Source organism: Rissa tridactyla, chromosome 7 (assembly GCF_028500815.1).
Source record: "Rissa tridactyla isolate bRisTri1 chromosome 7, bRisTri1.patW.cur.20221130, whole genome shotgun sequence".
NCBI lineage: Eukaryota > Metazoa > Chordata > Aves > Charadriiformes > Laridae > Rissa > Rissa tridactyla.
In genome coordinates, this window is record NC_071472.1 from 43593704 (window position 1) to 43619422 (window position 25719).

Sequence of the window (25719 nt, forward strand, 5' to 3'; positions counted from 1 at the left end):
GAGGCTGCAGGGTTCAGAAAATTCCGGTAGCTCTTCAGGCACTATTTGCCTTAAATCTGCTCTCTTGCGTTATACTTTATTTTTTAAAAGGATCATAAGGTTCATTCATGTGCAGAAGCATCGTTCTTCCTTACAGTCTCTTCCCTGCTGTCAGTACAATGGAAAATGTTTTCATATCTATGTGAATTTCCACTTCTCAGTAATACAAGTGCTTGCTGTATTTTGATTCCTGCATGGATAATGACATTGCTGGTCTGAGTGCTGATCCTGAGTGTGAAGGCTCTTAATTCATTGATCATAGAAACATAGTTCTTTGGCCAGAGTCTGAAAAAGAATCCAAAGTAACACCTATGGTTCACAAATACCTCAATCCGAAACTGGCGTTACAGACTTTCTGTGAATTAGGAAAGAGCAAATTCTGTGGAGTTTGTCAAAATCTCCCTGAAATCTCTCCGGTGGAGAAGCTCACTGACTGCGGTTTTTTGGTGGTTATCCAGTTATATGTCCTAGCCCACAGGCTGCACACTGGGAACAGATTCCTCTGTGCATCATTCCCTCTATTTGGCTTCCAAGGAGAGAAAAGCCTGGAGCTGGGTGAGTGGAGAGAGCCCGGTGTATGTCAGCAGGTTCTTTGGTCTGGATGCTCTTGGATCACGCTTCAGATGCACTTGCAGAGTCTGGAGACACTCCTCATTACCAGGAAAGAGCACTGTGAGCTTTTGACCACCAACAGAAACTCAAAACACTTCGGCTTGTTTTTAATGGTTGTGTTTTCAATGGCAGATCTTTAATTACAGCACTTGCTTGTTTTGTCTTGAGTCTGTTGAACAGCATGGCCTTTTTCCCTCTGCTGCTCTTGGATTGCTTGTGGATCCAGAGCTGGATGCATGTTCTCCTTCCGTGCTCATTCTCTGCAGTGCGAAGTCAAATAGGATTGTGGGGCAGTGCTTGAGCTGGCGGGGTGGTGACATCTGTCCAAAGTGAGTGATGAGCAGGATGGAGAAGGTTCTCCCACAGTACACCAGACAGCTCTGGTTTCTGCAAGGAGGGTGGCCTGGGAACAATCTGGATCTCCAGGGAGTCGTCATGAATTTCACAGTGATAGAAATGACATTTACCAAAGTGAATAGTTTTAAGTGAAAGACAGAAAGAAACCAGATTACTTTACACCAATGAGTGTCAGACAAAAAATTAAGGAATCGTTGAGTCAAAATACCAGTTGTAAAATCTTCTGTCGTACTCACCAGTGTGTCAACAACCTTGTAGTAAGTTAGATTAATAGGTGTTGATTTTTAGAACTATTTCATTATCTTTGATACATTAAAAACTAATTACTTATTCCCACAGGCATTTTCTTGTACTTCTGGCTTTTTAACGGTGCCATTAATGGTGTACATTCAGCTGCAGTATCGTTATTGGTTTCGACAGTACGTTGGCAGCAGGTGGGACAGGAGCATTGCTGTTCTCTTACAAATAACCCGTGACTGTTACTTCCTGTGTCCTGCTGCAATTATCCCTGCCTTCATTATGGGTGAATAATCCTGCTGTTGCTCACTCCTGTGCATTCTCTCTTCCTGCGTGCCCTCCCTTAAAAGGAAAGCATGACACAGATAAAAAAGGTGGGGCTTTGCCAGCTGAAGTACATCAAAACCTTTCTCTTTGAGTAATGATTTCAGTAGGATTGCTGGAGCATATCCTGGAGACTTTGGTAAGTGCTCCACAGTGGGTAGGTGATTAGGCATTGGCTTTTCTGTACTTAAGAGTGTATACTTCTAATATGCTGAAATTGAATCTGGAGTTTGACAACATCCTTTTCTTTTTGGAAGCTTGCACATAAAACCAGTTGCTATGATTATGTTAATGCAAATAGTGGTTAGATTTATCTGAAACCTTTCTGAGAATGGAAGCTAGTTTTGCTTTTTCAGTTGCAGACGAGTTTTTAAAAGCCTATTTATTAAAGCGTCTTTAGAACTAGTTATTTTTTGTCACCTTTTTTTTTTAATTAGTCACTTCTAGGCTGAAGATTTCCTTGGAATATGCTCCTTCAAGTGCTGTGGAAGTCATAGTAATAGTCTTATATTTAGAGGATTATTCTGATATTTATCTAATGGTATTACTCTCAAAATGTATTAGTTTAAGAAGGTTATGCTTTTTAGTCTGTGCTTTAAAAATGTCTTCCTATATATTTAATCAGCTGCAAATGTGATGGAAAATGAACTGCGTTTGCCTGATACGTAGATTGCAGCTGTGTCACATCTTTGAAAGTATGTAAGATTGCTGGTATTTCTAACACTCATGGAGTTAATGAGCTTCACTCACAAATATCAGCTAAGCACTGAGGTACCAATGCAGCTTTTCAAAACCTAAATTTAAAAATAAGTCCAAGGTTTTCAGGGTTCCTTTGCATTCTCGCTAACTTTTTCAATCTGCTTGCAGCATGTTCATTTTTATCAATTATTTACAATTGCAGTGAGACAAACTTGAAATCCTTTAGTTTGTTGAATGAATAATTTAATGCCCTTGTTTCCATTTAATCTTCTCTCTCTGTACAGCTATGTCCATAGTCACTTTTCCGGTGTTAACTTACTAAACAAATCAACAAGTAAAACTGCCAATAAATATGTTGCATAGATCCAGACCAAAATGTATTTCCCCCGTGGAACTTTTATCTTGAATTACAGCTTTAAAAACATCTTTACATCAAGCATCAATCGCATGAAATAAGAATTGCTTACTGGGTTATTAGGAAATATGTCTCCAATGCACAGATGCCAGTCTTACTCAGTTAAATAAGTGATGGGGGGGGGGTTGTGTTTGCTTTATTTTAAAGAATGTGATGTTTTTAGGGACAAACTCTCTTAGTCATCATTGTCTTGACTGTTACCAAAGTTAACACGTCACAAGAGGGGGATGATTGCTTTGTGGCTGTAGCCATATAAATTCCTCTGGCATCGCGTCTTTGTGGAAGAGGAACTGCTAGAGCTTTGATAGTTGCTTCTCTGCTTCTAGCTCATGCCTGGAAACCATCCTTGAGCTGGGTAATACATGCAAAGCTTGTGTGCTGTCTGGGGAGGGAAGGAGGAATCCGAAAATGTTCGGGGTGCTGAGTGAAACCTGCCCTAACCCCAACACTAAGGTCAGCTGTCTTCCTGTAGCTTGTCCTGTTTGGAACCACAATGTGAGAGCTACCAGTCTTTTGTTGGAGGACTTCTTGTTTCCCAGGCCCTTCTTGATCTGCTCTGAAGTCAAGGTCATGCAGGGAAGGAGGCCATTACCTGCAGGACCCTGGACTTGTTTGGAGGGTTTGTGAAAAGCCAGGCGGGCCCATAGATGGACAATGGATGGTGCCGTACTTAGGGAAGGTAAAGTCAGACTATAAAGCCAGAACCACTGTGTTTGGTCTTGCATCTGTCAGTACATGAGTGATGCTGGGCAAGTCCTTAAATGATTCACAGGTGGTTCTTTGGACCTCACTTAATGGATACCTAGCACGAGGCTCCACTGGCCCTGAAATGGTCTTGGGAAGTTAATGAGCAGAAATGATCATTTGACTGCTTTTGGCAAGTTTCTAGTGCTTGATACTCCTTTAATGGAGCTCTGGGCTATGGTAATCAAGTGCTGCTTCAACAGCCCTTCCCATTCAGCCAGCAGAGACAGGACGTCAGCGGTGCAGGGACACACACGAGACTCTCAGGTTCACATTTGCAGATCCTTTCAGCACTGGCATGGCCCCTTTGTCTGCCCAGCACCCCTACCCAGATAGTTAAGAAATAATTTATTAAGAAGCTAGGAGAGACTGCAGTGATCAGGCGCAGGGCTCAGACAGATAAGTGCACACAGCGGCCCCATTTCACACACAAAGGGTCTTTTTTATACCCCTTTCAGCCTATTCCTCCTGTGTTCCTCCCCATCTGCCTTCCCCTCCTCAGCTGGCAGAGTTCCACCCGCCCTTCTCCAACATCCTTCAACCTCAGGTTTGCATCCTTATTGGCAGCAAAGTCCCAGTTTGCATGAAATTTCTTGCTAACCCACCAATTACTGTGACTGACAAGGTGTTTTTTCTTGTCTTTGTCTCCATGATGTTTGCTTGCCAGGTTTGCACCTCTGTATATTTTGTGTATGACTTCCCCTTTTTCCTTAGTATCCCATTTGACAAACCTGCCCCATCAGATAACCTCGCTGGAATAAACATTCCCACATTCCACATACCCTTATCAGTTACTGTGGTTGAGAGGTTTGGGTCTCATCACTCCTTCCCTTACTTGCCTGTCAGTCAGGTTTTCCTCGCTCTTTGTTCTTGTTTATGGCTTCCTCCTTTTCTTACCCTTTTTTGCATGGAAAAGGCCCTTGAGCAGATACCCTTAGAGAAAAAGATGCTTTCTCCTTCCACAGACCCTTGCAGTTCCTGTGCTAATAAAGCCATGCTTCTCTTCTGGAGATCTGAAGCAGGGCATGACCAGACCAGTAGCCTCTTTGGAGGTCAGTTTCTTCTGGTGTTTTGTTGTTATGAGCTGTTGTAGTAAGTTTGCTACAAAGTCTTTTCCCGAATCTGGCTCAAAGCTTGCTGGATTTCTGTCCTTGCTCTGAAGATGGGAAGTCTTAGAGTTATTAACACAAAGGAGATGAAGAGCTTCGAAGCAGGAGCGTGCCATTTTCTTCTGCAGCTTCTCCTTGAGAAACAGCGTGGCACTTTTCTGCAGTACTGAAAGAGGAAATAAATTGGTCTGAGGCAGATCCACTGTCTGAAACCTTGAGCAAGTGGGTATAGCCTGACGTTTATCTGCAGTTGAAGAGAGTTCCCATGCGGAAGGCTTGGGCCAGCAAAACTGGAGCTCTCAGTGGCACGAATTTTGAGAAGTCGCTGTTGGATCAGCATTTCGAAGTTGAAATTTGAGGGAGAGATTGTGATAGGAGTTGAAGGACTTCTCCATGGAGTACTTCCTCTCTAATGAGTTCAGAAGAGATGTGAAGAGATTATACACTGTTGGGTTTCGGAAGAAAGGGTTGGGTTTTGTTGTTGTTATGAATCCTCGTGGTGGGGGTGTGTGGAAGGTGGTGTGGTGCTTAGAGGCTCAGGTGCTTGTGGAGTCCGTGTGAAATGTAACGAAACGGCCAGACCATGTACCAGGTTTTCAGGTTTGTGCCTGAATTGTGATATTAAATGATTCTCACACGGCATGCAGGATAGCTCAGTGTTGTCTTGGGAGGCCTGAGATGAGATTTTTAACTGTTTGGGTTTATGTTTTGCAGAGGATGTATCGCCTTCCTTCTTTTTCTTGGAGGGATCCATGCATTTGGAATAGGATCTCTCTGCAATGATAATGCCAGCCCTGTTTGAAACACTCTGCTCTTGGCTGTTCTTGGAGAGAGGGGCATTGCTGTTCCCTCATTAAACCCGTTTGTTCCTCCAAGGTTTTGGTGATTGCCAGCTTTCCATAGGTACCGGTTCTACGTGGTCAAATTAAAACCTGTGCCTGAGTTGAGCACAGGTACCTTTTTAGGCATCTTCCTTTCATAAATCAGCACAGAATAAATGAGACTTAAACAACTTCAAAAGCTGGGGACAACTGCACTGTGCCAATTACTCAGGTTGCAATTTGATGAAATGTGCTTTCCAGCCTTTTGTTGTGCTTAAATCATTCCTGTTCCACGCAGAGGTGTGAATGAGGCAGAGGGCTTTTTCCACACTCTTCCGTCACCTAACAGTGATAAAGAGAGTGACTGAGATCCCAGGCATGCCGAAGAATTTGGGGAAAGTGGCTGTGTAAACAACACTGAGTCAATCATGCTCCCCCTCAACATGAAATGTTTTCCAAAGTATCTTTAAAATAAGCATGAAGTATAAATATACATGTTTTTGTGGAAACTTGCCTTTTCTTTCCTGCTTTGGGAGTTGCTCACATCACCCTCCTTGGTTCTATTTATGACTGCAGCTTCCCGCTGCCTGTGCCATTCCTACTTTGGTGAGTGCTCCAAGTAAATTGCCAGGTTTTGGGTCTCAGAAATTATATATTTACACAGGGATGCTTCATCAGAGCTGGAGAATTCGTGTTCCTGTGTCTGGGAGCGATGCTTTTTGCCATATAGTGGCAGTATCACCTGAGAGGCAAGCCCGGTGGGCAGGGCAAGAGGAAAAGGCAGGAGAGAAGACAGCGTTGGAAGGAGAAGTAGAATTTGAGATCACCACGTTAGCTGGCTGCCAACCTACCTTTCAGGAAAAGACCAATATTATTTTGCAAAGTAAAGGGAATTGAAGTATGTGCTCTTAGAATAAATAGGTTTTGGCTTTTTTTGTGTGCCTTGGTGCAAATGAAGTGATGCTCCTTCAAAGACAGTGAGGTCAATACAGGTATCTGCTCTAGAAGGCAACTGAAGTGTGTTTGCTTCCAAGGGTGACTTGTTAACTTGTGGATCCAACAAGCTTTAAATCCACTTACTCTTTGGGTGGCACGTGTTAACTGTCCTGGTCACAGGAGTGGACAGAGACCTGAGGGATCGATGTTCAGGTGCTGCATCTACTCTAAGCGTCTGGCATACTGACAGACCAGCTGCTTCTTACACTGAAGTTTGTTTTCTCTGATTGAAATGTTTCTTCTTAATATCCCCTTTAATTTGTAAATACACTGGATTAAACACTGAATAGCACAATAGCACACCCATCAGAGATGGGAAGGGAAAGAATTAAGTGAATTGAATGGGATGGCATATTAGGTATGTTCCTTTCTCAAAGCATGTTGACTTGGATTTCTTTTTGGAGTGGGGAAAGAAAGACCAAAGTATCTTTGTGGTATGAAATAAAAGAAAACAAATTCTCTGAATGTTAGTTTTGCATTTTAGGAATTAATACGCTTCCTGATTCTTTATGCTGGATTCGAATAACCCCTCCCTTGCCTTCCTAGGGCACTAAGTGTCCTTGCTGGTTTTTATCTAGTGAAAGAAATGACCATTGCTCCTTGGTCTCCCCCTCTGCTGTGCTCTTCCAGGTTTCCATGGGCACCATGCGACACCGGAGAAATGGCAATTTTGAGAGTTCCAGACTCCTCTATTCCAGCATGTCTCGCAGCATAGATGTGTCCTCCAGTGATGCTGTGAGTATCTGGTTCATCCTTGATCAGCTTGGGTGTTGTCTTGGGAGTGGGGCCCGGGGGTTATGAATTAGGTCATGTCGGGAGAAGGATGATTGATTTGTCAGTTCTCCTTTAAGAAGTTTCCCTTCAAGCAGGAGCAGTGCTTTGTTGACTTGGGGAAAAATCTAAGGATGTATTGCATTCCTTTTGATCCCTGTAACTCTATTGTACATTCTTAGTCACTTCTCCTTTAAAATCCTTTTTCACGTTTCAGTTAGAGACAAATCCTTTGTCTCCATAAAGAACCCCAACCTCTTCATGAAACTTGATGGCAAAGGCAGACAACATATAATTATGTTAAACATCCCTTGAAAAGCCTCAATCATTTGCTGATCACCGGCATTGTCTGGCAGATTCCTTGCTTCTGATGGGCTTGCAAGAGGCCTGATGACTACTTCTTAGGTCTTTAGCAAGTGGTTCCCCCTCCTTTTTATTTTTTTGGTCTTGCATCATTGTGGCTTTTACTGGCTAAATACATTCTCTTCTATTTTCTTTGTTTTGGGTATTATAGTCCTTTTTAAAGAATGCGTTTCCACTTGGAATAACTTCCTCTAACTGCTTTTTAAATACAAGTGTTCTGTCAAAATGGTACATTTAACTATAGCTGTATGTCTTGTCTTTTCATCCCAAACTAAATCTTGGCTTGCAAATCCAAGCTGTGTTTAAAAACAAACAGAAAACCCAAACCTTCGAACCTTTATCAGCAAGGGAGAAACGTTTTTTGCTTTCCTAGCTTGCAGAGGCAGATTAGGAGTGAATTTGCGGCTCCCAGGTTTTAAAGCTTTGCCTACACTTACGGAGTTTCAAGGTTAATATGAGAGTTAATGGTTAAACGAGCTGGGGAGACCTGGCATTCCACTGAGCTCACATAAAGCATGACTTTAGTAGTTCAGGTCTCCTGCTAGGGTCTTTTTAAGTTGAATTAAAATAGCCCCTACCCAAGGGGACGCTAATGGTTTTTGTTTGTTTTTTTGTTTGTTTGTTTGTTTTTTGTTTGGTTTTTTTTTCCCCCCTTGGGAAGTAACAGTGTTTGCCATAATCTATTAAGCAGTATCTAGACCAGAGTTAACCACTGTTTGAAAAATCTTGTCAGTGCTGCAAGTTGTTTGGAAACAGGGCAACGCATGCAAATAGAAATGCTCCGTAGTCTACAACTAACCACGTCATGCCACTGAATTCAAGTAACACGTTTTCTATGTGGGTCTTTTGGATTAAAAGCTGAAATTAAAATAGGCTTTCCAGCCACGCTTGGGATATCAAATCAGTTTTGCTGTTCAAAAATTTTTTTTTTTTGGAGGGGAAGGCCCTACCTTTTGCCTCTTTAGTATAGATTGTATTTGACAGATATAAAAATATTGTTATCACATGGTTTTTGGCATGCCTATTTGTGATTGTTAGTAGTCTTTTGTGTCCAGTCAGCTCCCATCAGTGCTTTCTAGTTGCTGCCCACCATCCACTTTGAGAAAGCAGACTTACAAATTTGCACCAGTTTTCTTTGTGTTTAAACTGGCCATGCCGTTACTGAGGTTTCTGCTGGTTTATAAGTTACCAGAAGTAAATGTGTTTTAAATTATTTTCAAGGATTTGGTCAACTTCATCCAAGAAAACTTTAAGAAGAGAGAATGTGTCTTTTTTACAAAAGACACCAAGTCAGTGTAAGCAGCCGTTTTTCTCTTGTTTTCCAGGTGGGGGGGCTGGGAGCTGAGGGTATTTCTGCCTGCTAAGCCATGTGGCAGGGGTTCAGCACGGAGCAAGCTTTTTTTTTTTGTTTGTTAATAGTGTGAATCTAGCAGCGCAACCTCACCTCAGTCTCGCTTGTACAGCTCCTTTCGTTATCACTGCTTGGTTGGCTTCTTTGCATGTGCTTGGGGTATTCTGCAGTCGTCGTCAGAAAAGCTGGAAGTCGGATGGTCGGACAGGCACCTGGAGTGCTTCTCCCAGCTCTAGACCAGTGGTCTCGGGACTATTTTGATTGCACACACCATCAGTATAAACATTTTGAGCATACCCTCCAGTATGTGTTTATTTACAAATTGTATGTATCTACTACTGTACTTAATATTGTGTACATTATAAAACATACACAAAAATATCAATAACAAAGGATGAGATAAAGATTAAATAAACGCTATTCTTTATTTATTTCTTTACTTATTTTAAAGTTTATTTAATGCATCCCCCACTTTGGAGACCACTGCTCTAGACTGTTTCATGTAAAAACTGCAAATACATCAGTTTGAGTTACTCCACAAATAACTTGATGCAAAAGCAGGGGCCTGACCTTCATGTTAAGTCTCTCAGCAGCTCAGGTAAAGGGCTTTAATACAAGTTCCCTATTTGAAGCATAATCGTGGCAGCGTATAGATGCTTTTAGGAATGCAGTACCAGCACTGGTATTGGTGTATAACAATGTAAGTATGTATCAGAGCTTCGCCTAATTTAAATTTTCCTTTTAAACCCAAATCACAAGTTCCACGCACAAGCCTTTACAGCAGAGAGATACAGCCAGTAGGTTTTGCTTAGGCTGATGTTCTCTTAAGACAGGACTTTATACTTGCTCCGTATTCAGGCCCAAGTACTTATGCAATGTAAGTTTGAGGACTGTAACATTGCTTTTGCTTTTTTGGTTTTGAGGTGTTTTGTGGGTTTTTTTTTTTTGTAATCTCAAGAGAAAAGCGATCAAACTAATGCAGCTGCAGAAGTCCTAATATAGAGCTCTGAGGGCTCTCAGAAACTCCATTCTCCTCTGAAACTGGGAGGAAAAATGCCTTGGAGAGAGAAAGGGAGGAAAATTAGTCTTATTTCATAGAGTCTTACTTAGGGTCCTCTTCGGCCATCTAAAATGGGATGTCTGGCAAAGGACCAGCAGAGGATGGAGAGCTGGTTCTTATCAACTTCTCTTCCTACAAGCCTACTGGGAAAGGCTTGCAAGTGATAGTTTATAACTTGCTGGGATTTTTTTGTCTATCTATTTGTAAGGTAAGCTGGTTTTATTTGTAAGCTACAGTGGAGTAGAAGAAACTGTCTAAGTTTTCTCTCCTTCAGAGAGGCATGCTGTGACTTACCTTTACAGCAATCTTCAGAGGAGAGCATTACTCAATCTTATGTTTGCAGTCTGCAAGCTAGCTATAAATGTCACTGTAAGCCCACAAATTAGTGTCCTCATGTTTTTCAGCCTTTTGGGCTGATGCATTATTTTCCTCTCTCTGTATTCCCAAGTTGCACAGTGCTGTTAATAGCATTGTTCCTCTTGCTTTGTCTCCTCATCTGCTTTTTTTTGTGCTGCTAGCTAGCAAAATTAACATTGTGCAAGCGTTTACCTGGGGTTGCTTGTTACCTTAGACTGTAGGGGCCACACTTCCTCCCTCCTATTGCTGTTGTCCGTGCTTACTGGGCTGGGCTGACTGCAGTTGTCAGTCGACCCTCTCTTTTCATAAGCAAGGACCCTTTCTCCATGCCCTCTGAGGAAGCAGGGATATAGGCTCTGCATAAGGTTTCACGGTCTGTGTTACAGCTTTTCCTAGGAAAAGAGTTCTCCTAGCATTCTCAACTAGTCCTGCGCAACCAAAGTGCGAATTCTTCCTCCCCTTGATGCAATTTCAGTGTTGTTGAGGAGGGTGTTGGGAGTGACTGCACACCATGCCATGCAGCGGACAGGGGTGGTAGTGGGGGAAGTGTGCTGGGAACGCAGCAAACTGCCTGCAAAGCGTGCTCAGAAACCAGGTGTCCGTTCCCTCTTGATGTGATTGTCTTAGGCGTGCTTAGACACCAGTTAGGCCCTGGGTTCGTATGGAAAGTGATTACACTTAGTAATCATCTTAGTGAATTCTTCATATCTGGTTGAGAGCACAAAAAGGGAAAGAAACCGTTCGTACACATCAGGTTAGCAGCAGATGGGGTCACTTCTGGTGGTGTCCGATGCCGAGTTCTGGTGCATTTTCTTCATTGCACAGTTATAGATTTTCAAATTAAGCTGCTGATGATCTAACTTGGTATGTGATAATGAAAGAGGTCACATAGGTAAGGCCCACCCAGAAGTGTCAAGCTCATCTCTCAGCACAGACTGGTTCCTGAGATGTACTCCACTCCATTGCCCAGTGCTAGACAGAAGCAGATTACAGGAGTAGGAAGCATGCTTAGGTACCGGTCTCAGCTGAGAGTTGGTTCCTCTTAGCTGTTAATTTGTCCCTTAGCAAATCCAAGTAGAGTCCCATGCACAACTGGTTCCGTAGCTCTGCCTGCTGCTTGGCTTCTTGGGTTTGTATGACCCTGCTCCAAGGCTTCGCACATGATGTGACTGCTATGGTGGGCACCCTCTATTCTACTGGCTCCAGGTTTGCTGCAAAATAACACTTCTTGGAAATGTCCTGACTGAGCAGCAGTTTTGAAGGTGGTTTCATCTGTGAAAAAAAAAAAACAAAACTGTCTCTTGGTAATAAACATATCTGAGCTTACTTTTCTGTGCCCAGGATGATAACGGTGGGGTTTTGTGCCTATTCCCTTTTCTTTCAGGGGCAACTTGTGTAAGTGTGGATACCCTGAAAATCAGCACATAGAGGGCACTCAGATTAATACCAATGAAAAATGGAATTACAAGAAGCACACTAGGGAGCTTCCTACTGATGCCTTTGGGGACATCCAGTTTGAAAACATGGGAAAAAAAGGAAAGGTGAGTGATTGTATTAAGGGTATTCATCAGGCCCCTGTTGGGTGCACCATATTCAGAGTCCTGGATACAAGGCCAGTGGAAGTCCCTAAAAAGCAGGGAAGGTGAAGCTAAAGTCGGTTTTATTCTAATGGGAGTGGAAGGAGTTAGGCTACAAAGGAGACATGCTGGTTTCTCAAGTCCTGACAATAGGTAACAAAGAATAATTTCTTCTGTGTTATTTATTTCATAGGCTAATGATGGGAGTGAAAAGATATTATGTGTTTCCAGGCATGGCAGAAGAATGAGTGAATGAGGGTGATGCTCAATTATTATTTTTCTTTTTTCATGTAGCTAGTTTTATTGTAACTGCCCTGTAATGCAATTCTGAAGGTCTTGGGCTAGTAGGATATAATTTAAAATAGATCTGTGATGTCTCTCACCGGGACTCTGCACCCTGGCTATGTCAGAGTGCAGTTACAATGGCCGTTTTGTGGTCCATACTGAAATGTTGCGTTTTAGTGGTGAACCCAACCTAATAAGCTCAAGTGCCTGAATGATCGAGCTCCTGATAAACATGCTTTGCTCTTGACTATCTGACTTTAACACCAAGACAAGGCTGTGTGGACAGTGGACAACTCTTGGGACAGGAGCACGTGTAACATGCTTTGCCTTTGAAGGTGCAGCAGGATCCATGAGGTGATAACAATAGGCATTTCATATCTGTAGGGATGTAAGACCTTTCTTTGGAGGATCTGAACTCTTCCATACAGAAGCTGCATGTACCTGCTTGCTACTCCATAAAATCATCATTCATGCTTTCTAATGGCTTTAACGTGGCACAACACATCATCCAACGCTTGCCTGCAGAGCCAGCTGACCTGTATTCCCTTCCTCCCTATCTGTTCTGTGTGCAGATCATCACAGTCTGTGGATGTGCAGTGCTTCTTTCCGTGAAGTCGTATCTTAGGCCTTGGACCAGACACTCTGAAGGATGTTGTGGGATGTTGGAATGGGGCTTGTGTGCCTGCACCCTGAAAGAGTAATTTTGCTTGGAAGGGCTCTCCAGAGTTTTCTAGCCAAAACTCTTGCTCAAAGCATATCCACAAAGATCAGCTTGCTCAGGCCCATAACCAATTGAATATTGAGTATTTCCCAGGGTGGAGAGCCTACAACGGTGTGAAATTCAATGGGGATCTAAGATAACAGTGGAACTTACAAGGTTTTATTCTGTTTGTGTTTGGTTTTGTTTTTTTTTCCCTGTGTTTTTCCTTCATGTGGGGCAGTAGAGGGGTGGAAAGAAGAAAATAGGTGGTGTCACTATTTCTGATGATTTGGACCGATACTGTGTGAAGGAATCGTATGTGGCTGAGCTCATCTGCCTCTTCAAAATGACTGGTATTTACCTCTAGTGCAGCTTTCTTGAGACAATCAAAATAAATGAGGAAAATCAGAGCATGCTATGTAAATTAATTGGGTTTTTTTTATACAAAGTAGCAGAAATGAGGCATTTGGGTGGAAAGTAAGATTGGAGGTTTTGAATAATGCTTGAACAGATCCAAGTACTTCACGTATTTTTTGATACGCGTATTTTAGCTTCATACTACTGTGTTGTGAGCTGCTTTGTACTTTTAGTGAAAGAAGAAATTATTAGCTCCGTTGCAAAATTTCTGAGTTCTTAAGGCTTAAATGTTCTTTCCTCCTGTTGTGTCCCCCTTCCCACCTTAGAAATTGGTTTGTGTGTCCTTAGTTGTTTCGTGAGGACTCTCAGGGCCACTGTACGTGTTTCAGAGCATTCTTGTCTCAAATACTGTAAGTCTGCTGATCCATCTCATTCAGCATGTTGGCTAGAGTTATGTCTCTATTCCACATATTCCATATCCCCACATATTCCATATCTCATTCCCTATGTTGCAAGGCAAGCACCTGCTGGTCTTAAAACATCGCAAAATGTTTTCTCTTGATCTTGTGCACAGTGTGGAGAACTTCAAACCCAAGATAACCTAAGAGTTTCAGACTATTATCAATAAGGGATGGGAAGTTTTATACCCTGCGTTGTACTTTTTAGGATGGATGAGTCTTAAAAGTCCTGAGTAGAAATATTAGATGTGAACAGACCAATAAAATCTCCACATTTAAGTCCTGCTTGCACACTCTTATTTTTGTGATGTTGCTCAGATTCTGTAACATCCAAGGACGTTTCAGTTGCTGTATTTTATGTTCTGGTAGCCCTCAATCTGAAAAAAATCCTTCTTTGAATACCTTTCTGAGCAAGCTACTGGAATACACTTGGCATCATCTGTGTTTGAGGGTGATGGTTGCGGTGCACCAGCCGGCTGTACCAGGAGATGGCATCGTTGTACCTCGGAGAAAGGAAGTGACTGAACGAGGGATTCACCTGCTAGATACAGCCTGCACAGGACTCTTGCTGGTACACTGAATGTATAGACGAAAAACAACAGGTTATTCAACTGGAAACCTTAATTGTTGATGGAACGAATGTAGTCATACAGATAGAAGGTACTTTGCATGTCAGTGGGGTTTAGGAGAAGTGCCTTCTAACTACAGAGCTAACTGTAGTTGGCTTACTGGTTCTGTGGAGCAGTTAATGTTTCTGGCAGGCTCCCCTCTCCTATGGGAGACCCTCTTCTGAAAAACACCCAAGGCTTCACGTGGCTGATGTTTCTGAGAGCAGAAGCTGTGGGAGTCCCTTAGCTCTCCTGTGTAGCTGCTGGAGCCTGCTGGACATCCTCTCTGATGTACTGTTCTGGGCCAGGTGCAATAAGTACTCCTGGGAACCTGTGCTGGGACAGTTGATTATGTTCTTTAGTGTGAGTTAAATAGCTCTCAAAGTTAAGACATTTCCTCCTCAAACTCTAATCCCTTGGTTTTGCTCTCCTGAAAATACTGGGCAATCTATACCAAATCCACTATGATTCAGGTCCAAGTGACTTCTTTTCATCCCTTGGTATGGCTTATATAGTGATGACTTATTTAGCGTCTATCATGCGAAGCTACTAACAGTGATGAAATTGTAAAGGGGCTTTTGAATACCTTAGCTAAAAAAGCCAAAGAGCCTTTTACGTAAATGGAGACATAGTAAGTCTACCTGACACCAATTTATCTATCTAGTGTGCTTTATGGTATCCTCATACAGCGTTCAAGCTTTACCACAAATTTGATAAAGTTGTTTTGTGTTATACCTAAAATGCTGTTACACTGTTATGGGTGCATGTTATCATAGGGACACCATACACATGGAGCCTGGAATTTATAGGTAGTCAAATTAAGGCTTTAATAGGGTAATCAAAATACAACTGTAATTATTATTATTTCACTTATAACAATGCTACCACTAATCCACAATCCAAGCTACAGATTGTTTTGTTACAGTTAAAATTAGGTTATACCATAAACTTCCTTGGTGTTGTGTTCATCCTTCCAGTGTTCCTCTGAATCCCAGTGTCAGTGCTCTTGTCTTCTTCCAGTGGAAGGAGGGTTTGGAGGCTTTATTTGACTCCTGAGGTCTTTGAAGGGACAATTTCAGTACTGATCAAGAGGATCCCATCCTCCTTGGCCCTGGTGTGCTTGGAGTTCCTTCTGTAGATTTCTCTCCACAGACACAGACAGTCTGCTTATGCTCTTTCTTTTCAGTGGTTCTGAATTATACAGTTCTTTTGGTTGTATTTGTTATTTCTAAAAATAATATTCTAAAAATAATTTTACCTGATTCCCAAGGTTGCACTCAAACAGTGACCATTATTGGCAATAGTGATTTGTTTTTACAGGCTGGGACCTCTGTCGATTGGTGTCTGCATTCTTCCATGCCACCTTCTGTTCTGGTCATAAATTGTTCAATGCCCACAGAATTTGTTACTGTTATAACCTGTAGCAAATCAAACTTAGACAATAGTTATTACACTGCTAGACAACGGCTGTCACAACTATACTCAGCTCAGGACAAAGAGATCCCGAGAATCTGCGCTCTCAGTTCAGTACAAAGCCTGTGGACTTTTACTAGTAATGTCAAAATTTTCTGGGGATACACAGTTTAGCTTCTGCCAAATTTACGATGTACGAGGCAGAACGTGGTAGTGCAGCCTGAGCACTGCATTACCCCCTGACCCCACTGACCAAGCTGCTGGAGATGCTGGTTGCGGTTTTGGGCTGAACCTGAAAACGGTGGAGATGGGACATCTAAAGGCCAGCAGTTATGTCCTTCACTCTGCTGCTCTGACACTACCACTTTTGTTCTGCTCCCTTTAAGACTGTGCCTTATCTCCAGACCTGAGCACTGATCTGTCGAGAGAGGAGATCACCTTGCAAGTCCTAGTAATGGATGTCTGGTTGTAGGGGTTGCAATAAGGGTGTACATTAGAGAAGAAAATGCAATTCCTGGTCTGTTCCCAGCTGTCACTATTTATCTCTTGCTTATTTGTTTCTCCTCTTTTCTCTCACCCAAGTACATCCGTTTGTCATGCGACACAGACTCCGAAACACTCTATGATCTCATGACCCAGCACTGGCACCTGAAAACCCCTAACCTTGTCATCTCTGTCACTGGGGGCGCAAAGAACTTTGCACTCAAGCCCCGGATGCGCAAGATATTCAGCAGACTGATCTATATTGCCCAGTCCAAAGGTAGGGACCTGCAAACGTGTCTGTATTATTTTATTGCTGCGTGATACTGTTGAAGAGGTAGTAGCTTAAAGGGTCAGCAGGGAAGCAGAGCATTTAGTTTGGTTTCGCTTGGCTGGTGCACATGGGGCAAATGTAATCTAACAGTTTGGAAGTAACAGGGTGGAGAGCTAGTCATTGGGATGCCTATGATAACGTAAGGTACATTGGGCAGCACATCTTTTGTGTTTCAGTAAAGAATAAACGCCTCTTCTGAGGTAAGGTCTTGAGAGGGGATTGGGTTGTGGGATCCTAAAGGTAATGCATTAGGAGGGTGGCTATTCCACTACATCCTCCCAGGTTATTGGATGTTGTCCGCAGGGGCCTGGATTTTTACAGGAGGCACGCATTACGGGCTGATGAAGTACATTGGGGAAGTGGTCAGAGACAACACCATCAGTCGGAGCTCGGAGGAGAACGTGGTGGCTATTGGCATAGCAGCCTGGGGCATGATTTCCAACCGAGAAAGTCTGATTCGCAGTGGTGATAATGAGGTAAGAAATGTGTACGGCTTGGTGGGGAAACAAAGGGGAGGCTCGGCTGTCAGTTATACAGATTATGTCCCCGACTGACTGCTGCTCTCAGAAATAACAATATCTGTGCTAGGCTGATGCTCTCAGCCATGTGATGACTGAGTTGAGTGGTCAGTCAAGCTCTGCTTGTATGTCTGGCAAAGCAGACCTCAGCAGAATGCTTTCTGGTGTAATGTTTGTGTAGACGCACATCTCTCTACTTACCCTGACCTACTGTGTCCTAAGCTACTCAGCCTGGTCCCAGCGTCTCTTCAGTGTGCGTAGCAGTGAGATGAAACACCAGGTGCTCTTCCCAGAACAGGAGGGAATTAAAGTGTCCTCATGTCCAAGATGGTTGCACGCATCAGACCTGCTGGAGAGGATTTCAGCTGTGGCTTTAGCATGTCTGTGTGGAAGTTCAGCTGCTCTAATTTCATGTTTTAGGAATATCCTCTTCCGTGGTTATTCTAGCAGTAGCCCATAGTGGGAATTCCCGTGAGCTAAGACGTGTACCTGCTGCTGCTGTTACGGATCTTGCTCATCGATACTATTGTCCTATCTGTTAGATACCCTTGTCTTTTGTCCACTAGATGTTACAGAAAATATCTAAAAAAACCATCCTGGTAGATAAATAAAAGCAGTTTAGTTTACTGAGGGCTCTGAAGAAGTTGAGAATTGAACTAGATGATCTCAAGAGGTCCCTTCCAACCGAAAAATATCTGTGATTCTGTGAGGTGTTGAAAGTAAGTTTGCCACAGATTTAATGTTTCTTGTGGCTGAGGGAAGCGTGCATTGCTTAACAGGATCTCTGAAGGAAATAGCTTCCACTGTTTCATTGGTTGAGGTGAAGTTATAAGAGGATAGTCTCAAATTAGGCCGCTCTTGTAAAGAAAAGTTTTCTCTGCGAATACTTATGCTGTGCTCATGTATGGGGTTTCTCTCGCTGGTTTGTTGCTGTTGAGACTGCCATGAGCACTATCGTGGGTCAGTAAATCCACCCTCCTAACTAATGAAGAATAGTTGATGGCTAGGGGTTCAGTTGTCACCAATCTGTCTTTGAAGGCTTGTGCATGCTCTGCCCTTGGATCTCTGTTGAACGATGCACTTGTACTTTTAGGGGTACTACTTGGCCCACTACATAATGGATGATCTCAAGAGAGACCCCCTCTATTGCCTGGATAATAATCATACCCACCTCTTACTGGTTGATAATGGCACCCATGGGCACCCGACGATAGAGGCAAAAGTACGAACTCAGTTAGAAAAGTACATTTCAGAACTGGTTATCCCAGGTAGGTGTGGGTGTCAGGTTGCAGACCTCCTTTTCCTTAGTCCTTGCATGCTTTGGGTCTGTTTCACAGTGATTTTCTGGGAACAAAAGGGTAGCGAGAGCATCCCTTGGATGCTGAGCTGGAAGGGATGTATTAACTGCATCGCATCTTGAGCACTTTCAGGAACAACAAGGCTTCTTCAGAGCGATAACCCTCCCCTCATCTTCCTTTCTGTATGTGACAATAGTCCTTCATGAGACACAGCAAATGAATGTTTCGGCCACACAGCCCTTCCCTCCCTTCCTGCTGGGCTATCTGTTGGAAGCAGACCCTTCTATGTACCTCCCACCTGGCACTGAATTCCAGGTAGCTGAAACACAGCTACACAGGAGCTGGAATTAGGCTTTTTCCAACATATTAATTTGTGAGGTTGATTGATCCACCTGAAACCTGCTCCTAAATCATTTCTCTTTCAGCTCCTTCTTTATGAAAAAGGTAAAAATCAAAAGCCTTCATCAGGAAATTCATAGTTAAAGAGTTTGGGGTTTTTTTACTGTTAACCTCAGCTGAAGTGTACTTGCTGTCAGTCATGATGAAGCACCCAGAATCATTAGGAAACTTGGTATGTCTCTTAAACAGTAGCTCCTAGATTTTCAGAATTTTTATCTTTCCTTTACAATTGAAAATCTGAAGAGAGAGGTTCTGAACCTTCAACTTGTGAGGAGAACCTTGCACCTAGACTCAGAATGGTCAAAGCAGAGGGTAAAGAGAATAAAATCACATATTTTGGGGGACTTTGGAGCTAGTAAAAATTATGATTGTGAGGAGGAAAAAGCATGTGGTGGAGAAGAATGTCTGAAGCCAGCTATGCAGAATGTTAGGCAAAAATGAGTTTTCATTAAAAACAGGAAAAGCTGTTAATAGATTTGGCAAAATCAACAGTAAACTAGTGTCTGCATGAACTGCTTGAAAATTCTTTCATTGTAGTCAGGAAAAATAACTTGTTCAAAGTGCATTAATGGGTTGAATCTTTTTCCCTTTTTCTTTTGGCATGTTTCACAGAGTCTAATTATGGTGGAAAGATTCCAATTGTGTGTTTTGCCCAAGGTGGAGGGAAAGAGACTTTAAAAGTAAGTTTATTTCTTTTATTTCCAGGAGCAATAGAAGGGACTTAGCTCTAATATTTAAGACAATGTGTCAAGAGGATGGGGTCAGGCTCTTCTCAGTGGTGCCTGGTGACAGGACAAGGGGCAATGGGCACAAGCTAGAACACAGGAAATTCCATCTCAACATGAGCAAAAACTTGTTTATTTTCAGGGTGGCAGAGCCCTGGCACAGGCTGCCCAGAGAGGTGGTGGAGTCTCCATCTCTGGAGACATTCCAAACCTGCCTGGACGCGTTCCTGTGCCACCTGCTCTGGGTGACCCTGCTCTGGCAGGGGGTTGGACTGGGTGATCTCCAGAGGTCCCTGACAACCCCGACCATTCTGTGATTCTGTGATTAGATGAATGCTGTTTTAAAGAGTTGTCATTGGTATGGTATCAGTAGGTAGTAATACAAATACTACTCTGGACCATGGGTTTCCATTTTACTCGCCTAAGTCAAACCTAAAATCTTTCGACTTTCTTACTGAACAGTAGGCTCTAATAACACAGTCATGCTTCAAGTGATTGCCTCTCCTTCTTTGGCTCCCTAGTCTATCAATGTGGCCATCAAGAGTAAGATTCCCTGTGTTGTGGTGGAAGGCTCTGGCCGGATCGCTGATGTTATTGCTAGCTTGATGGAGGCAGAAGGCACTCTTGCTTCTTCATGTGTCAAGGAGAGCTTGCTTAGGTACCTGCCTCGCACCATTTCAAGGCTCTCGGAAGAGGAGACTGAAAGCTGGATCAAATGGGTAAGTGTGTGCTACTGCGGGGATCTAGCAAGGCTGAAAATGGGAGAATGGTAGAGGAAACAGGAGCAACTAGTGATTTCCAGATCAGGGACGTTGCTCTCTGGTGATACCTCTAGGCTGTACAGGGCTCCTTGCCGTGACATATCCATGGGAATTCAAAAAAGAGAAACTCCAAACTCTCGTGACTTATAGGGATTGGAACAAAAGGGGTTGGGGAATTTTAGTCTTTTGGAAAGGCAGCTCATGACTAGGCACAGGAGAGCTAAGGCCAGATGTTTTGTAACTGTCTGCTCCCTGGATGCTTGCAATTCCTCAGGTGCACTGGCTGCTGGATGTGTCTCTTAGCCGATGTGCTGCTTCGTGTTGCAGTTCCCTTATGTACTTTGTGAAGGTGGAGAAATTGGATATTTGATGAATCATGCTTCACACTGCTAAATCCTGCTGAACTGCTCAGAGACTAAAGGGTTATCACTGCTAGACTTTCAAATTGTAGTGATTCTACTTCAGGAGTCTCTCATTTGTTCCAAAATTTCTTTTCTTTCTTCCTGCATCCCTTAAGATATTGTGCAGGACAGATTTCCCTTACAGACAAGGAGTGGGATGTTTAGGACTAGAGGCCTATTTGGTCAGTATTTTGCCCCAGCAGCATCCCTGCACCATCTCCATTGGGACTCTGTTAGCGTTGACTTACTAGTACTGCGTACATGGGACGCAGTTGAAGGTACAACACTGTACATACACCAGTACATTCTTCTTTTGCTTTTCTTTGCCTCCTTGACCAGAGGTAGAGCCTTCAGGATGCAGTCAGCATTGTGACCCCATATGTAACTGTTTATTACAAGATTGGTTTTTGGAGGCTGGGGAAAGTGGAGAAGTAAGGAGAGCATTTGCTGTCTTGGGTTGCGTGGGTCAGTCTCAGGAAACTCTAGTAACTCTCTGGTTACCTAACCTTCAGATGGACCTGATTTTAGATATACTTCTGTTTTTAAGAGGGACAGAAGAAAATGGAACTCCAGAAAAATCTTAAGGTTCTGATATTTTTCAGAAGTCCTAGTTCTAACAACACTTCAGCTCACTGAACAATCCATTAACTGGAGCTAATTGACTTTCTCAATTAATTGCCCAATGCTTTATCCCAGGGTCTGATTCTGTTTTCATCTCTTGGTTAATTATCTCCTACCCACACTCACAGTGGGGAGCAGAGAGTGGGGAGTAATTGTATGTTCAAACCTCAGTCGACATTCATAATGTGGAATGGAAAATGTTATGTTGCTTCCTGTACACTTAAAGCTCCTTCTCTCAGCTTTCTGCCCCTCTTTAAGTTTTTTTTTAATTTTTTTTTGTTTGGGTTTTGTTTGTTTGTTTGTTTTTGTTTGTTTGTGGTTTTTTTTTTTCCATGAATCATAGAATCATAGGGTTGGAAGGGACCTCTGGAGATGTACCGTTGCAAGTTGTTTGCAGGCTCTGGAGAGGAATTCAGACACTCGAACTTTTGAGTGTATTTTCTTTGCTGTAAGCCAAACAAAGCTTCTGGTATTGAAGTTTAAGGAGCTCTTGTTTCTTGTAAGGCCTGACTCAAAACTCGTGCTCAGAGCTTGGCAGAGTAAGTGCATGGGACAACCTGCAAGTTCCGGTGGGCAACCTGCTCCACTTGACCCTGTTTTGAGCAGCGGGCTTGGACTATATAGCTCTCCAGAGCTATATTCCAACCTCATCAATTGTCTACTTCTGTAATAAGCTTACAGGAAAAAGGGTAGGAATAGGGCATGGCCTTTTGCAGAAATGAGTCTGAACTTGTACTTTGGGCCTGGGGGCTGTGGCATCGAAACCTGAAGAGGAAGAACTTCCCTCTGAGCAGACTGTGAACCTCTGGTTTCCAGATGGAGCTCTGCACTCGGGAGTGTGGAGCTGCTGAAGGGAGTTTTCCCTGTTTGGTCACCTGGCCACGGTCTTCACAATTTCTACTGAGCTGCCTTGGAGCGTACCCCATCCTTCAGTCAAGAATGGCTAATATTGTTTGTTTTCGTGTGCTAGAATGAAAATAACTTTATAAGGCTTGGTTATGTGAGAAAGGATCTGTTTTTGACAAAGCACAAGGAGGTAGATACTGTTCTCTAATAAACTGCTAGATGTTTGTTGAAACTTGCGCTGTCACAATCTGTTTTTTTCTTTATGAATAATTTCTAGTTACTGAGATTATATCTTTTTGGTTATGATGTTCTGCATAGGGGGAATCGGTTATTTGCTATATGTTCAGAGGATAATTAATCTTGTACTTTGGTGACTTTAAAATAAATCTCATTATCTACCTCTCTCTGGACTTGATTAAATTTTAACTGTATGTGGAAATAGGACTGATGAGAAGCAGCTTTGCTATGATGTGACGGGAAATCTCTTTTAAACGTGCTCTAGGAGATCAACTACTAAACAGCCTAGATTGCTTTGAAATTGAACTTTTCCTTTTTGTAGATCAAAGAAGTCCTTGAGAACCCACATTTACTGACAGTTATCAAAATAGAAGAAGCTGGAGATGAAATTGTGAGCAATGCCATTTCTTTTGCTCTGTACAAAGGCAAGTAATTGTTTTTCTGTGTTGTGTTTTTTTTTTTTTTTTAGTAGTTGGAAAAAGACGTCTAGCTATTTTCTAGAGCAGCCTTCCCTAGAGCAGTGCCATTGCTCTAGAGTTTAAGCTTCTGCCACAGTGTGGAGCTTGTCTTCATCTGCAGTGGTGTGGACAGCCTACAGCTGCATTGTGGGATCTGTTAGTGTAGGTGAGATCAAAACTCAGTTCAGATAATCAGGAAGACGTTCTGCAGAGCTTTGGGGATGCTGGGATAACATCTCTGAAAGTAGCACGCAAGTATGGAACACAACAGGGAGTCAGTCAGGAGGCCGAGCAACCCCAGTGGCTTGCTACTGTGAGTAATTCAGAACCTGGGCTCTCCACTAATCCAGCAGAGCAAGAACCATTACTCAGTGAAGGTGGTTGGGCAGACCTCATCTTTCTGTCTGCACACGGAGAAAGCCCATGAATATTACAGCTTCTCATGACACTTCTTGTATCGGGCTCCATGAGGAATCCTGCAGAATTTCTTCCATGTAGCGTGTGCTGGACACTGAAGAGCCTTAAGGGCGCTGTGCTGATTTTGGTTGATGTGGTGCTCCTAGCAGCTTGTTTGTGGCCTATGTTGGACCATAAATATATTTCTAAGCCTCCAGCATCCTCTAAAACCCAACCAGAAAGATGCACGTGAGTCTGGGGAAAGACACTTGATAGGGATCTTGTCAGGTAGAGTGTGACAAACAGAGACAAATAAGTATGCCAAGAAGCTCTTTTGTCTCTGGTCTTTTACCTAGAGGATTGTTCCTCTTCTGCAGCTTTCAGCACCAATGAACATGACAAAGATAACTGGAATGGACAGCTGAAGCTGCTGCTGGAGTGGAACCAGTTGGACCTGGCCAATGATGAGATCTTCACCAATGACCGAAACTGGGAGGTAGAGACCACTTCTGTCTGAGTACAGTGACACAGGACAGGGGAGTAGTGGGAAGAGAGACATTGTAACAGCAGCCACTATCTTGGCACCCCAACCTCTGTGATGATAAGTAAGAGCGTCTATTCCTCCTTGCACTGACATCACGGATTGCAAAGGTTATCTGCCCATGCCAGAATAACTCTAGGCCATCGAAAACAGGCAATTACATACAGAAAAATCTGATTCTGATGAAAATGTGGCAGCATGAAGGAAAACGTGGCAGTTAGCCACATGTGGTAGCCACCTTTAGGTAAGATTTACGTGTCTCATGTGCTCCCTAATATTTGCTTTTCCATTTCTTCCTAGTCTTCTGACCTGCAGGACGTCATGTTCACAGCCCTTGTGAAAGACAGGCCCAAATTTGTCCGTCTCTTCCTGGAAAATGGCTTGAATCTGAGGAAATTCCTTACGACAGAGGTCCTTAGAGAACTGTACACGAACAACTTCAGCAGTCTGGTGTTCAAGAACCTACAGATCGCAAAGAACTCCTATAACGATGCACTCCTCACATTTGTGTGGAAAATGGTTGAAGATTTCCGAAGAGGGCTCAAAAGAGATGACAAAAATAGCAAGGATGAGATGGAGATACATCTTTCAGTAAGTGATGAACAATTTCATTCCACTGTTTGTCCCCTGAAAGGAAAAAAACAAAAATTATGTTTTGTTTCTGTTATAGCAGGATTTGCTTTAATAGTCTCAGTCATGTTTTACACTTAACATACTGTCCCACTTTACAAATGCACGTAAGGGTCATTTAACTACAAGAAAAATGGGTGAGTTTATTTGGGTGTTGAGTTAAAATATTTTCTATTAGAGCAAACAATGCTCTAGTTATGCTTGTAATTTATTCCAGTATGACTTTAGAGTCCGGTACAGAGGTGCCAGCGGAACATGAGGAATTTGGACTCTCATAGTTTGGTACAGACTCTTGTATCTTAAACCTTACTTGTTGCAAAGGTGTCAAGCACCTTCTGGACTTTATTGCATTTCATTGTCAGGTAGAACCAGACTTAGTTATTACAGCAGAGTAGGTCCAAACATCAGATACAGATCCAATTTTCAGAACTGGAGCTTGGGCATCTGATAGGAAACTTTTGAAATCAGTTGTTGAATTCAGAGATGCAATGCAACAACATGTGCAGCGTTTGGGGGAAGCTTGGTTTGAAAATGCTGGTTAGCTTTGAGAGTTTCCACCAAAGCTTGTGGTTCTTTAAAGTTTTGTTGCTCAGGAGTCATTTTGTGGTGGCTTTGCAATCCCCATCTGCTAATTGCTTTAATGCAAAGAAGATGGTGGTATAGAAATTCCTCTCTGATTAAGTTTTTGTGAAGTTCAGGGTCTTGCTTAAACACAAAAGGCATATTGGTATAAAGTTAGTGTTCCTTTTAGAGGATGTTAAACTGTGTTACCCAAACACAAAGTCAAGCTGTGAATGAGGCTATGTGAACTGTGCGTGGCTTAAAGCAGAAAGTGACTTTGAACCAAATGTCCTGTAATGGCCACTTCAGGAAAAACAGGGAGGATGATTCTTCCACACCGAATAGGAAAATATAAGGCTTTAATATAAATATAAACTAACTTACGTTAGTGTGTGACAAGTGCCACGTAGCCGAGAGAGAAGATTGGTGGGCTGTCTGTAAAAGGACTGAAATATGAAAACAGGAGAGTGGCAGGCTAGGGTGTGTTCCAGTTGAAAACACTTCAGAGAGCTTCAGTCTGAGGAGTTGTTGCTCTTTCTTTCAGGATGAGTGTCCTATCACAAGGCATCCATTGCAAGCTCTGTTTATTTGGTCAGTTCTTCAGAACAAGAAAGAGTTGTCTAAAGTCATTTGGGAGCAAGTAAGTTGAATTCTCCTTTATTCCTCTTTGCAAACAGCACAGTGGTGTTCCTTGCCTTTGGTTTGTAGGTAGGCCTTTGAAGACTCTGGATCCATCTTCAAACACAAAACCCCAAAGATAATTGCTAGATGGCTCTGTAAGTACGTTTAATATTATCCATTTTGTGTTTGGGTGTGGATTTCATACTTTCCTTTCCTAATATCATGTGTGAGTCAGCAGT

At 42.7% G+C, this 25719-nt stretch overlaps 1 protein-coding gene across 26 annotated transcripts in view; it reads left to right on the plus strand.

The window, feature by feature from the left end:
- Positions 1–25719, plus strand: part of TRPM8 (transient receptor potential cation channel subfamily M member 8) — a 152488-nt gene that overhangs the window by 99497 nt on the left and 27272 nt on the right. For 10 of the 26 annotated variants that reach the window (XM_054209564.1, XM_054209567.1, XM_054209587.1 and 7 more), the window contains 13 exons: positions 4393–4479; positions 6984–7088; positions 8709–8782; positions 11640–11796; positions 16236–16413; positions 16771–16943; positions 18079–18253; positions 19295–19362; positions 19929–20126; positions 22596–22698; positions 23505–23623; positions 23969–24259; positions 25404–25499. In XM_054209564.1, coding sequence (XP_054065539.1) covers positions 4393–4479; positions 6984–7088; positions 8709–8782; positions 11640–11796; positions 16236–16413; positions 16771–16943; positions 18079–18253; positions 19295–19362; positions 19929–20126; positions 22596–22698; positions 23505–23623; positions 23969–24259; positions 25404–25499 — 1824 coding nt within the window. Of the gene's footprint in view, positions 1–1588; positions 1709–4392; positions 4480–6983; positions 7089–8708; positions 8783–11639; positions 11797–16235; positions 16414–16770; positions 16944–18078; positions 18254–19294; positions 19363–19928; positions 20127–22595; positions 22699–23504; positions 23624–23968; positions 24260–25403; positions 25500–25719 lie in introns of those variants that run through there. The other 16 variants (XM_054209575.1, XM_054209574.1, XM_054209572.1 and 13 more) reach the window with 7 other exon arrangements.